Source organism: Arvicanthis niloticus, chromosome 1 (assembly GCF_011762505.2).
Source record: "Arvicanthis niloticus isolate mArvNil1 chromosome 1, mArvNil1.pat.X, whole genome shotgun sequence".
NCBI classification, from domain to species: Eukaryota; Metazoa; Chordata; class Mammalia; order Rodentia; family Muridae; genus Arvicanthis; species Arvicanthis niloticus.
Window position 1 is genome coordinate 89253603 of NC_047658.1, and position 14777 is coordinate 89268379.

At 46.7% G+C, this 14777-nt stretch overlaps 1 protein-coding gene across 1 annotated transcript in view; it reads left to right on the plus strand.

The window, feature by feature from the left end:
* Scnn1b (sodium channel epithelial 1 subunit beta) overlaps positions 1-14777 on the plus strand; it is a 61079-nt gene that overhangs the window by 27479 nt on the left and 18823 nt on the right. Inside the window, exons 2-3 of the mRNA XM_034520435.2 lie at positions 9701-10019; positions 14094-14361. Coding sequence (XP_034376326.1) covers positions 9709-10019; positions 14094-14361 — 579 coding nt within the window. The 5' untranslated portion in view covers positions 9701-9708. The remainder of the gene's footprint in view (positions 1-9700; positions 10020-14093; positions 14362-14777) is intronic.

A 14777-nucleotide genomic window follows, 5' to 3' on the forward strand; every position in this document is an offset into this window, starting at 1 on the left:
TGCTACATTCGTTACTTCCCCGACGCCCTCGGGAACAGGTGCAAGGTGTCAGGTGTCCTTTGAGCCCGTGGGTGAGAGATGGCTGGTTTCTATTTCCAGATCTGCTCTGACTCACTGAGACTATGCACACACCCCTCTGCATTCTCATTACCTTCTCTGAGAAATGGGCCTAATTATTATCTGGGCCAGCATTCTTTTGAGGATGGCATGCGAACACACACAGACACATGAGAAGAATGCCTTGGAGGCATTCGGGGATCTTGTATCCTTGGACAGCTGGTGCTTCAGCCAATGAGAAACAAGGTGAAGGTGAGGTTCTCTTACCTTCAGCTTCTCTTAGCTCTTGGGAGTTAAACCCAGAGCTTCGCACGTGCTAGGCAAGTATTCCACCACTGAGCCACATGTGTGCCTCTGGTTTTTTACAATTTTATTTTGTGTCATGTTCTCACTAAGTTGCCCGGCCTGCTCTGAAATTTGCTGTGTAGACCTTGGACTCACAAAGATCTCCTGCCTCTGCCTCCCAAATACAGAGATTAGACGCATACACAACCATACTTGCAAAAATGATTTTGAGTGGCTCCCAAAATAACCTATTTTTGAATGGGGGGGGGGGTCTTGGTGCCTCAAACTTGTTATGTCACACATATACTGTGCACTTGGTGTCCACAGCACCTCCCAGGCTGAGGCTGCATTGATTTCAGTGACAAAAGCCAGTTCAGTTGGTTCACTCTTACATGTTACACAAATCAGACAGAAATGCTTCGGGGGCTGAGCAGACATGGTGATGACCCACGGATGACAGATGACTCAGAAACCATTTAACTGTTACCTGTAGTACCCAATGTAAAACATGTACAGAAAACCCTCCTATTAAAGTTTCTTCTTTATTTGCTGCAAGCACATACATATGACACAGTGTTCTGGTGTGACTCTGAGACGTCCCACAGGCTCACACTCTGAACACTTGGCCCCCTGTTGGAGATGCTGCTGGGGAGGATGGAACCCTGATGAGGTGGCACCTCGTAGTACAAGCAGATCACTGCAATGGGTTCCAGCCAGCTACCCCATCCCAGCTTTCCTCTCTGCTCTTTGGTCCACCATGATGTGAGATGCTGACCTGCACACTCCAGCTGCCCGGTGATGCTGTGGACTGTATAGTGGACCACTGTGATGGACTGGAGCCCTCTGAAACTGAGAGCTCAAATAAACCTTTCTTCCCTGAAGGTACAGCTGTTGAGTAGCTGAACCACAAAGTAAGGTGATGGCAACATTTTTCTATAAAGGGTCAAATCATTAATATCTTGAGCTTTATGAACTATACACATCTCTATCTTTTCCTTGTAAGACTGTAAAATTAGCAGAGCATTGTGGTGCATGCCTTTAAATCCCAGCACTGAGAGGCAGAGGCAGGTGGATCTCTGTGTGTTCCAGGTGCAATACGTAGTGAAACCTTGCCCCCTCCCCAAATAAAGATGACTCAAATGCACTACCATGGTCAGCCTTTACATGGGTCTCGGAATCCAAACTTGAGTCCTTAACCCCGGCACTTAGGGGTGCAGAGATATATCGGAAGGCTCTGGTGACCAGCTCAAGACAAAAACAGCAAGTTCTGGGTTCAGTGAAAGACCATGTCTCAAGAAATACTATGGAGAGCAACAGAGGAGGACACCAGGTGTCAACCATCCACAGGCTCACACGGTGCTCGTACCCACGAACACACACCACATACAACATACAAGAATATGAAACAGGCCATAAAGTACACTTTGAGATGTAATTCACAGTTCTTGCTGTAAATGGGGAGTTTATAGTGTGTACTAATTCCAGGGCCCAGTTTGTCGATTGCATTTATTTACTAATGGCTTTGCTGATTTACTCACCCCTTCCATTCTTGAATGGAACTCATGGAATTTTAATACACAATGTGTCACCATTCAGTACAAATCTCTCTCTCTCTCTCTCTCTCTCTCTCTCTCTCTCTCTCTCTCTCTCTCTCTCTCTCTGTCTCTCTCTCTCTCCACATTGTAAAGGTGTTAAACGTGCCCCTCTGTTGCCAGTGAAAACCTTTCCCAGGCATCCTTCTGATGGACTCCAACAGACTTTGATATCTTCCTTTCTTTCTAGTGTGACGGTAGCTCACAATTACTTCGTATTTCCTACAACAAAGCCAGTGTCAATCGTTTGTCTAGGACGACCTGGTTGCTTTAGTCTGCTGTGATGCACAGACACCTAGATGCAGGTGCTGAGATACACATAACACGTGAGGAATCAGAATGATGCCCAAAGATCCTGATGGCTCCCTTCTCACTCTCCTTTAAGACAGCGTGGTGCTGCACACCTGTAGTCACCGTGCTCAGCTGGCTGAAGTGAAAATATCCCATGATCCCAGGAGTCCCAGACCTGCCTGGGGAGCAGAGTGAGACTTCACCTGTTAGAAACAAAGCCTCACCTTCAGCTTCTCTTGCCTAGCACAGTCAACCCCACCCCTAGCCTTGAGAACAAAGCCTCAGTCATGATCTGTGGCCCAGCAAAGACACAACCATGGAAACTTTCTCAATAACCAGAGTTAAACCTGAGCTCAGCTTAATTGTCAATTAAGTATCAAACCCAAGCCTCTTATACTTAGTTCCTCAAATTATCTAAAGTTTCACTACAAAAAAGAAAGAAAGAAAATACAGGGGATTTACTTGGAAGAATTTCAGAAATTTAGAGTAATCACAGTCAGTCAGTGTAAGGAAAGCAGCTAGTAAGAAAGCCAAGTACTGTGGGCTGGGTATAAAACACCCAAAACTGTGGGCTAGATATAAAACATCCGCAAATGGAACAAGTAAGGGGAATTTGGGGGACACTCACAGCAGCTACTGCCTTGCTAGATTTTCTTTTCAAAGTAAAAAAAAAAACCCTACATTTTTATTTAATACAGAATCTCATACATTTTGTCCAAAGTTTACTGAGCTATAGTTTACATACAATAAAAATACAGTCTTTAGGGGCTAGAGAGATGGTTCACAGAGTAAGAGCCTTTGCTGCTCCTCCAGAGGACCTGGGCTGGATTTCCAGAACTCACATGGCAGCTTACAACAGTCAGCAAATCCACTTCTGGGGGATCCGTTATCTATATTCATGCAGATATTCACACACACACACACACACACACACACGTAAATTTTTTTCAAATTTTTAAATAGTAGTCTTTATAAATACATAGATTCATGCATCCAAACTAGTCACCATCCCAGGACTAATCTAAAAATGTCCATCATTTCCAGAGGATTCTTCAGTGAAACTTTCTAGGCAGCCCTCTGCTCTGGAAAACACAGTAGCCTCCAGTCTGCTCTCGGCTTGGCCAGGGCTTTCTGAGAGCTGACTGTAAAATTCTGAGGAATTTTACAGGGCGTTCTCTTTTGTGACTGGCTTGTTTTACTCAGCATGGTGGTTGTACAGAGCCATCTATGTTACAATGTGTATTAATCATTGATTCCTGTTTATTGCTGAATAATGTTTCACTGTGGATATTCCAATTTTTCTTTTATGAGTAGATGGAAATTTGAGTAGTTTCCTCTTTGAGACCATCATGAATAAGGCTGCTATGAAGAGGTACAGATGCCTTTGTGTATGCACACACTGTAGGTTCTCTCAAATAAATAAAATTAGAGCTGTTGAATCACATGAGACATCATTCAACTTTATTAATTATTTATTTGAAGTTTTAGCTTTTTGTTTGGGGGCATCATATTGTGCATAGGGGGGTCACCAGGTGGGTTTGGGGGATTAAACTCAGGTTTTCAGGTGTCACAACCACCACCTTTACCCACTGATCCATCTCCCCAGCCATTTAAATGTGTAAGTGTCAACCTGAAACAACATGGAGTCCTCTAAGAGGAAGGAACCTTAATTATGAAAATGCCTTCAGCCAGGCACACACAGTGGTAGTGCATGCCTTTAATCCCGGCACTCAGGAGGCAGAGACAGGCAGACCTCTGTGAGTTCTAAGCCAGCCTGACTACATAGTGATTTCCAGGACAGCCAGAGCTACATAGTGAGACTCTTGTCTCAAAAAAAAAAAAAAAAAGTCTCCATAGATCTGGCTGTAACTATTAGTATTTGATGTAGGAGGGACAGCCCACTGTGGATGTGGCCATGCCTGAGCTGGTGGTCCTGGTTTCTAAAATAGAGCAGGTTGAACATGCCATGGGGAGCAAGCCAGTAAGCAGCACTCCTCCATGGTCTCTGCATCAGCTCCTGCCTCCAGGTTCCTGCCCAATAAACCCTTTCTTCCCCAGCTTGCTTTTGTTCACTGCACTCCACCAAGGCAGTAGAAAGACAGTCTCCAACTGTTTTCCCAAGTCGTTCTGCCACAGCTTCCGCCCTGCAGTTGCTTCTTGGCCTGACTAGATAGAGAGCTATTGGCCCTCCCGTGGCTGGGAAATGGTTTCCTGCTGTACCTTGATTTGTTTTCCCAGTGAGTAAAGACAGCAAGACATTTTTCTTCTGTTCATACTCTTCTTTTATTATGTGGTTTTTAATCTTTTGACACTTATGCTCTCTTACTAGTGTGTGGTGTGTGTGTGTGTGTGTGTGTGTGTGCGTGCGTGCGTGCGTGCGTGCGTGCGTGCGTGTGTGTGTGTGTGTGTGTGCGTGTGTGTGTGTGTTTGGTGTGCCTACTGTACCTGTTGTGCATTATGTCTCTTTGTGGTCACCTGTGAGGGCCAGATGAAGATGTCACTCCTCACCTTATTTCCCTGAGACAGGGTCTCATTCTGGAGCTAAGGCTGACTCCCAGCAAACACCATCAAACCTCCTGTCTTCACAGTAGTGGGGTTAAAGGCACATGTGTGGTCACATAGAACTTTTTACATGGGTGTAGGGAATTCAGACTGAGGTCCTCAAGTGCTCTTATGCACTGAGCCATCACCAGCCTCCTTTTCCCATTTTACTTACTTATTTACTGGTTTTTCCAGACGGGATCTCTCTGTGGAGCCTTGGCTGTTCTGGAACTCGCTCTGTAGACCAGGCTGGCCTCCAACTCAGAGATCTGCCTGCCTCTGAGATTAAAGGTGTGTGCCAGCTTTTCTCATTTATGTGTAAGGTCACAGGTTCAACCCTCAGGACCACCAGGCAACAAAGAGACTTGGCTCTGAGGATAGATTTAATTCATTCAAATAATAAAATGGAGCTGGCAGCGTTAGTTGTGGTAAATTAGTGGCACTAACGTCATTTTGGTGAATTTGGTGTTTTACTATTTTTAGATGTTAGTTGATAGACAGCCACCCACATTTTATCAGGGAGTGCATGAGTTTTTCATCTGTGAATGCAAGAGGTAATGATCAGATAAGGGCAACTGGTGCGCCTGTCACCTTAAACACTTACCGCTTCTTTCTGCTGTCACAATCCTCTCCACCTATACTGAATATCCCATTAGTTACCAACCAGGAAGCCATTGTAGGACAGAGAGTGAAAGCCATTCCTCCTGAGCCTGTTAACAGTCCCTCCTCTTCACTCTCTCCCTCATCAGTCACTCACAGAAACCAGCACACTAGGTCCCAGCCCCTGTGCTTTGTCTGCATGCACGGTTGTGTACCACATGCATGCAGTGCCCACAAGGAGCCAGAAGAGGGCATCATATTCCTTGGAACTGGGGTTACAGGTGCTTATGAGCCACCACATGGGTGCTGGGAACCAAAACCAGGTCCCCTGAGCAGCAGCAAGTGTTCTCAACTGCTAAGCCAGCTCTCCAGCCCAGTTTACACTCTTTTTATGGATGAATAATGTTCCATTGTTTTTTCTTTATTGGTTGGGAGCTTTTATTTACTTGTTTACATTTTGCTTGGTTGGCTTTGTTATGAGGTACAGCCTTACTGCGTTAGCCTTGAATTTGCCATCTTTCTGCCTTAGCCTCTCAAATCCAGGAACTATAAGTGTTTGCCACCATGACTGGCTACCACGTTTTCTTTATCTGTTCGCCTGTGGTTGGTTATCTGAGCTAACTCCATGTTCTAGCTTACTTTTCAATTCATAAGGGCCTCTATATGTCTGTCATTTGAGTTCTTTGTCAGACATGGGTGTCACAAGTGCCTTCTCCACTTTCTTGTTCCTTCATATTTTCTCAACAGGTGCCATTTTCAGTGGAGGGGCTGTAGTACTGGAATGCCAAACACTCAGCAGGTGATATGATATTATGCTTCCTCTTCAGCCATTGATTGGTTGGTTTGTTGATTGATGGAGATAATATCTTACTAAGTTTCCCAGGCTAGCCCTGAGCTATGTAGCCCAGGCTTGCCCTCAAGCCTGAGAGCTTCCTCCTTCAGCCTCCTGAGCAGCTAAGATTACAGATGTGACCTGCACACCTGCCTCAACAATGTCTTTCAAAAACCAAAGACCTGGGGTGAGGTACTCAGTTGGTAGGGCGCTTGCTAAATAAAAACCAGAGTTCAATCCCAAGAATCCACATTAAAAACCAGGTGCAGTGGCTCACACTTGTAATCCCAGCATCAGGAAGGCAGAGACTGAAGGTGCCTGGAGCCAGAGAAGAGGCCAGCCAGCCTTGCCTACTCAGAGAGCTCTAGGTCAGGGGGAGAGCCTGTCTCAAAGGAACAGGATGGATGGTGCCAGAAGGAATAATACCTAAGGTTGTACATACACACACACATAAATAAATAAATAAATAAATAAATAAATAAATAAATAAATAAAGTGACTTAAAAAATAAAAAAAACACATCCTGGGCAGTGTGCTGTCTGCATGCCTGACAATAATAATAGTGATGATGATGATGATGATGATGATGATGGTGGTGGTGGTGGTGGTGGTGGTGGTGGTGGTGGATGAGGATTCAGCTCAATGACAAAGCACTTGCCTAGCATGTCCTGAGTTTGATCTCCAGATCCATAAAAATTATATTAATTAAAAATAAGTTAAAAGTCAGGTGTAGTGGCATACACCTGGAATCCCAGGACTACAGGTGGTTGAAACAGAGAGATCAGAAATTCAAGGCTATCTTCCGGTACATAGGGAGCTCAAGGCCAGCATGAACTACAAGGTTCTGTCTCAGAACACAAACAAACAAACCCAGAGAAAGCACAAATGTTGCTTACCCTAACTGGATGCTGTATCTGACTGTATTCTAAGCCCAAGGCCCCACTATGCGCTAGGAGATAGTCCAGGATCAGAGGCTTGCACAGAGCCTGGATTCTCCCTTGACTGAATGGGGAGAATTAGATGAGAACGGAAAAGGTCAGGATCCAAGAGATCCCTTTGTTTCTTTCTGTAGCAACTCACTGAGGCCTAATGTGCTGGTTTCTGCGAGGCCTTGGGGTTCTGGAGTGTCCCAGACAGACCCACCTCATTCCCTGTGCACTTACCAATCATAAGACTAATGTGTGGGAGGAAGTGACATCTGAAGCATCTGCAAATGGTGGGAAATACTGGTGCTGACACTCTTACAGTGGCTACTATAACTGTTAGAAGGGTAGAGGACTGGCCGGCTGGGGAACACTGGGCCTGGGGGGATTTTTGAACACTCACTTTATAGCCACGATGGCTTGGGAGGCCATGGTATTTGATTCCCCCCAAGAGAATGAAGGCCATAGAAATGGCAAGGTCCCTAGTGCTCCGGTCCCTTCCTGTTACAGAAGGAAAGACGAGCGTGCCACTGTATGCAGACTGGGCGTAAACACCCTTGGACAGAGCAGATGGGGACGCCTAGCTTGTTATATTTAGCTGTTCTGTGCAGAGCTGGGTGCAATGCTGGGCGTTGTTAAAGATTCAAAAGCTTCTGCCTTTCACCCTCCCCCACAGAACTTACCTGTTAAGGGAGGATCCATCGGCATGAATAACTATAACACAGGGTAAAGAGAGACGAACTCCATCCTTCTGTTAGCTTTCTAACAGTTGACATGACAAACTCCCAGTTTGGATCACCATGGGGTCAGCAGGTACCACAAGTCCCACCACAGCATCCCCAGCAGGAAGCCACCCTAACAGCAAAGTGAATGTCATTCCAGCACAGAGTCAGGACAGCTCCCAGGAAGGGAAAGCCTCTGCTGCTAACCTTGAAGGTGGACTAAGCAGGGACAGGAGGATGCACAGGCAGGGGTGACTTATGCTAGGCATAGTAAGATTGTGCTCACATGAGCTCGCTTCCTGTGTCTCTGGAAGACAAATCTAGAAAGGTCTGAGAGTCTTCCCTGCGCCACAGCTGACACGTGATGCTCCAAGCCCCACCCCCACCCCAGTCCAACCTGACCTGTGGAGCTGCTGGAGTATTCTTTCTAAATCCAAGACTTAATGCCCCCTACCCATGTGCACAGCCAGCATTGGGTTTGTCCCTCTGGACCCAGTGATTAGCAAAATGAATAAGCTTCCTTGCCACCCTGGGAATTTCCAACCTACAGGCAAGTTACACACTTAAACTGGGGGTAACAATCAGATCTCAGACTTCTGTTTTTCGAGACAGAGTCTCATATAGTCAAGCTGGTTTTGCACTCACTATGAGCTTGGAATGACCCTGATCCTTCTGCTGGGGTTGTAGGCACACACCCAGTCTTTGTGCTGCTGGGTCCCAAATCCAGGGCTTTGTGTAAACTGGGCAAGCACTCCACCAACTGACTAATTCTTTTCTTTTATTATTTTCATCTTTTGTAGTGCTGGGGATAAGAGCTCAGGGTCTCTATTCATATTCATTCACACCCATATTCTCTTCTTCTTTTCCTCTTCTTTCCCTCTTCTTCTCTTCCTTTTCCTCTTCCTCTTCTTCTCCTCATTCTCTTCCTCTTTCTTTTTCCTCTTTCCACTTCCTCTTTCTTCTTCCTTTCTTTCTCTCTCCTTCTTCCTCCTCTTCCTCCTCCTCCTCCTATTCCTATTCCTATTCCTCCTCCTATTCCTATTCCTATTCCTATTCCTATTCCTATTCCTATTCCTCCTCCTATTCTTATTCCTATTCCTCCTCCTATTCTTATTCCTATTCCTCCTCCTATTCCTCCTCCTATTCTTATTCCTATTCCTCCTCCTATTCTTATTCCTATCCCTCTTCCTATTCCTCCTCCTATTCCTATTCCTATTCCTATTCCTCCTCCTATTCTTATTCCTATTCCTCCTCCTATTCTTATTCCTATTCCTCCTCCTATTCCTCCTCCTATTCTTATTCCTATTCCTCCTCCTATTCTTATTCCTATCCCTCTTCCTATTCCTATTCCTATTCCTATTCCTATTCCTATTCCTCCTCCTATTCCTATTCCTATTCCTCCTCCTATTCCTATTCCTATTCCTATTCCTATTCCTCCTCCTATTTCTATTTCTATTTCTATTCCTATTCCTATTCCTATTCCTATTCCTATTCCTCCTCCTATTCCTCCTCCTATTCTTATTCCTATTCCTCCTCCTATTCTTATTCCTATTCCTCCTCCTATTCCTCCTCCTATTCCTCCTCCTATTCCTATTCCTATTCCTATTCCTATTCCTATTCCTATTCCTCCTCCTATTCTTATTCCTATTCCTCCTCCTATTCTTATTCCTATTCCTCCTCCTATTCTTATTCCTATTCCTCCTCCTATTCCTCCTCCTATTCCTATTCCTATTCCTATTCCTATTCCTATTCCTATTCCTATTCCTATTCCCATTCTTAGTCTTATTCTCTGTCCCACCCCCCTCTTTCTGGCTATGGAGCCCCAAACCTGTCTGATGATGCCACATGTCCCGGCAGGTGCCACCATGCCAGTGAAGAAGTACCTGCTGAAGTGCCTGCACCGGCTGCAGAAGGGCCCGGGCTACACCTACAAGGAGCTGCTGGTGTGGTACTGCAACAACACCAACACCCACGGCCCCAAACGCATCATCTGCGAGGGGCCCAAGAAGAAGGCCATGTGGTTCCTGCTCACGCTGCTCTTCGCCTGCCTGGTGTGCTGGCAGTGGGGCGTCTTCATCCAGACCTACCTGAGCTGGGAGGTCAGCGTCTCACTCTCCATGGGCTTCAAGACCATGAACTTCCCAGCGGTCACCGTCTGCAATTCCAGCCCCTTCCAGTAGGTGGTCCCCCGGAACAAAGCTGGCTCTTCTCTCCCCTTTTCCATCTCCCCTCTCCCCGTCTTCCCTCTGTTCCCCTCCACAGTCCTTCTGTTCTGTTCCTTCTCTTTTCTTCTCTTCGTTTCTTTACTGTTTTGCTTTCATCCTTTGCAGCCAGCACGTAAGAATTTAGAAATCCTAAGCTTCCTGGACTTAAAGAAAACCGCTATCTCGCTACATCTAGCTGGCTAGCTTTGGAATGGAGGAGAGGTCAGCCTCAGTGCTGGCCTTAGCCCTGTCTATCGTATTCTTAAAATATTTCATTTACTATCCATATATCATATTCCTGTATATAATCCATTTGTATAAAATCCATCCCCCATTACCTCCCCTCCAGCTTTTCTCTCTTATCCCCACCTCTTTTCCCTCCCAACTTCATGTGAGTGTGCTTTCTGGTGCTCTCTCTCTCTCTCTCTCTCTCTCTCTCTCTCTCTGGTGCGCTCTCTCTCTCTCTCTCTCTCTCTCTCTCTCTCTCTCTCTCCCTCTCCCTCTCCCTCTCCCTCTCCCTCACTTCTCTCTTCTCTCTTCTCTCTCTCTCCTCCCTCTCTCTTTCTCCTTTCTCCCTCCCTCTCTCTCCTCTCTCTTTCTCTCTCCTCTCTCTCTTTCTCTCCTTCCTCTCTCTCCCCTCTTCCTCCCTCCCTCTCTCCCTCTTCTCTCTCTCTCTCCTCTCTCTCTCTCTCCTCTCTCTCCCTCTCTCCCCTCTCCCTCCCTCTCTCCCGCTCTCTCTACCCTCTCTCTCCCTCTCTCCCCTCTCCCTCCCCCTCTCCCCTCTCTCCCTCCCCCCTCTCTCTTCTCTCTCCTCCCTCCCTCTCTCTCCTCTCTCTCCTCTCTCTCCTCTCTCAAGTTCACTGTGTACACAAGTACACCTAGTGCTGCCTTGTGAGCATAGATGTAAGACCATCTACTGGAGCACAGACTCTTAGGGCCCAAATCCCTGGAGAAAACCTCTCTCTCTCTCTCTCTCTCTCTCTCTCTCTCTCTCTCTCTCTCTCTCAGCAGCCATTAGTTTCTGAGCTCTTCAGCTGGGAAGGAGTCTACAGGAGTCCCTCCCCCTCCCCGGCTTGGGATCTCAGCTTGATCTTATGCAGCTCTTGCTGTGAGTCCATGGGTGCAGTTGTGTACGTCATATCATAGCAAATGTTATTTTGTAATAGACATTGACTCCCTCTGCCTCTTATAATCTCTCTACTCCCTCTTCTGTGCAGACCCCCGAGCCTCGGTGGGAAGGGGTCCAGGGCTTATCATTGTGATCTGGGCTCACTAATTAGGATAGGCTGCTTGGCTTCCAATCCCTGGGGATCCACTTCTCTCCAGATCCCCAGTCCTGGGTTCTAAATTTGCTCTACCACACCTTTTCGCATAGGTACTGAGGACCAAACTCGGGTCCTCATGCTTGTACATCAAGCAGTTTTCCAGCTAAGCCATCTCCCCAACCCTTGCACATCTGTAGCTACACCTATGTCTATAAGCCACATACAGTGGGATACACCTATAACCCCAGCATTCAGAGGCTGAGGCAGGATGATTCCAGGCCAGCCTGGGTTGTACAGCCGGATACATGCAGCAGCTCCTGTTGTTAGCAATGCTGCATTTATATATTGCATTTGTGTTGTTATATATATCGAATATATATCATATATGAACAGAGCCAAATCCTCTGCCCTCTATATAACCTGCCAGAGGAAACAACCATTAGGATTTTTTCCATATTGGATCCAGAGAAATGGCTCATCAGTTAAGAGCTACAATTCCAGAGGACCTAGGTTCAAATCCCAGCACCCACATGACAGCTCACAACGGCCTGTAACTCCAGCCTCGGGGGAGTCAGTTTCCTCTTCTGCCCTCTTTGGGCACCAGGCATGCACATAATGAACATACATACATAAGACATATATTTTTAATTTAAAAAAAGGGGGGGGGTGTTGGAGGCTGAAGGGACAGCTCAGTGGTTAAGAACAATTGTCAGTTTTCCAGAGGATGCAAGTTCAGTTTTCAGCATCGATAAGCAGTTCACAATCTGTAACCCAAGTTCCAGAAACCTGAAACCCTTTCCGACCTCCACGGGCACTAGCGAGTGTGCATTAACAAGTATGCAGTGCACATACACACATACAGGCAAAGCACTCATGAACATAAAATAATAATGTCCCTTAAATTTTAAGACCTACATTTAAGAAGGTTTTTCTAAAAATATTGAGTTATTACTTTGATGATTAAACACACACACATGCACACACATGCACACACGCATACACACACACCATGCTTGTACTGATTGTGCTTTGGGAACTGGTGTGATTCTCACATGTACAGCCCTTCCTGAGGCAAGCACTTCTGTAGCAACCCCAGGTCACCAGTGAGAAAACACAGGCTCAGGGGGTGAGCACACTGTTCAACCACACAGGGGGGAGAAGCTTAGAATTTGTCCCCAGGCCTGGTCTAATTTCAGAAGGGCCACTTTGTAACCATCCTTCCGTGCTGTCTCTTCCTCACACAATGGGAAGGCTTCAGGGTGTAAAGACAAATAGACCTCATCTAGTCAGGGTTGAGGACAGGTTGGTGGCCAGTCAGTAAAAACTGTCTCAGGCATGAGCAGAAGTTAGCCAGGAGGGATGGAGGTGCAACTCAAGTTGTGAATACAGTGTGTGCAAAGGGCCTGGGGTAAGACAGCCTGACAAATTCAAGACCTGAGTGACAGAAGATACTCTTATCTGAAGGAAAGTTCTAGAAGACAGTTCACACCTTGTGGTCACCTTCATGAGCACCAAGAGTTTCTTTGGCTTTTGTATTTGTGCATGCATTTATTCATGTGTGTGCTGCATGTGTGTGCTGCATGTATGTAGTGCATGTGTGTGGTGCATGTGTGTGCTGCATGTGTGTGCTGCATGTATGTAGTGCATGTGTGTGGTACATGTGTGTGCTGCAAGTGTGTGGTGCATGTGTGTGGTGCATGTGTGTGGTGCATTGTGTGGTGCATGTGTGTGATGCATGTGTGTGATGCATGTTTGTGCTACAAGTGTGTGGTGCATGTGTGTGGTGCATGTGTGTGGTGCATGTGTGTGATGCATGTGTGTGGTGCATGTGTGTCCTGCATGTGTGTTCTGCATGTATGTACCACAGGAAACCCTTTCACAAGGCTGGCCTCTCTGATCCTGACAAACATATCCCTGGCATGGGTAGTTTTCTCACCTGAGGATCTATCCCTTTTACAAAAACTAGTCACACTTCCAACATGGAGTTCTTGGGGAAGGGAGAACAGAGAAGCCACCCTCCCAGTGGCTTCTACCCCCTCTCCATCCTGAAATTGGTCCTGGTCCTCAGATCACAGACCTGCCCCTCCTCTCTCATCCCTCTCTCTCTCTCTCTGCTGAGAGGGGGCTTCCAGTGGGATTTTTGAGTATGACTTCCCTCCTGCTACTGGAGCCCACCAAACCTGAATTCCAATGTCAGCCCTGCCCCTTATCCCCGAACTCATCCAAGAAATCCAAGAGGCTTCCAAGAGTCAGTTGCTTTGTCAGCATGTAGGGGTGATGACAGAATTGCGGCAGAGGGCAAAACAAAAGAAAGGCCTCCACATCAGACTCATGACACCACGTGATCAACAGTCAATTCCTCACTACAACAGGTGTTCATAGCTGTCCCAGCCACCGTCGCCTGGCACATGGCAGACGCTGAATAAGTATTTGGTGAATAGATGAACTGAATGGACAATGGAGAGGCCCGTGGGCGCAATGGGAGGAGGCAGTATCTCAGTGGCACCCAGGGCATCACACATGCTGGCAAGTACTCTTTCACTAGGACACATCTTTAGCTCATTAAGAAAGAATGAGAGAGGCTGTCACTAAGTTGCCCATGGGTTTGAACTTATGCTCCTCCTGCTTCAGCCTCCAGAAAAACTGGGATTCAGGTGTACATCACCAGGCCCTGATTTGGTGACAAGTTCTTAATACACTGGGGTACAAGAAGACCCCAGGTTCCACACATTCCTTCTGTGGTGGCTCTTTGCCCACCTGACCCAACCTCTTCCCACTTAGGTACTCCAAGGTCAAGCACTTGCTGAAGGACTTGGATGAGCTGATGGAAGCGGTCCTGGACAAGATTCTGGCTCCGGAGTCCAGTCACACCAACACCACCACTTCCCTGAACTTTACCATCTGGAACCACACACCCCTGGTCCTTATTGATGAGCGGAACCCTAACCACCCAGTGGTCCTCGACTTGTTTGGGGACAATCACAACACCAGCAGCCCAGCCCCAGGAAGCACCTGCAATGCCCAGGGGTGCAAAGTGGCCATGAGACTGGTAAGTTCCTCAAGCACAGGCCAGGACATGGCCATCCAGAGAGCCTGGTGGCAATCTATTTTCATTAATAACCTAAGATTTGCTAAGGGACCCTAAGATTTATCGGGGGTGGGGTGGGGTGGGAGGGTGTGTTTGCATGTATACCTGTCAAAGGTGAGTCAGAGGACAATCTCACATTTCATTTCTCTTTAGGCAAGGCTGGCTGACCAGCAAGCCCAAGGGATCTACCCATTTCCACCTCCCCAGCTGTAAGATGACAAGCAGTTTGCCCTGGATTTTTCATTATTTTTAGATTTATTTTGTTTTATGTGTATGAATGTTTTGCTTGCATGTGTGTCTATGCACCATGTGTGTGCTTGGTGCCTTATGGAGGTCTGGAGACGGCACTGGATCCCCTGAAACTGGAGGTACAGATA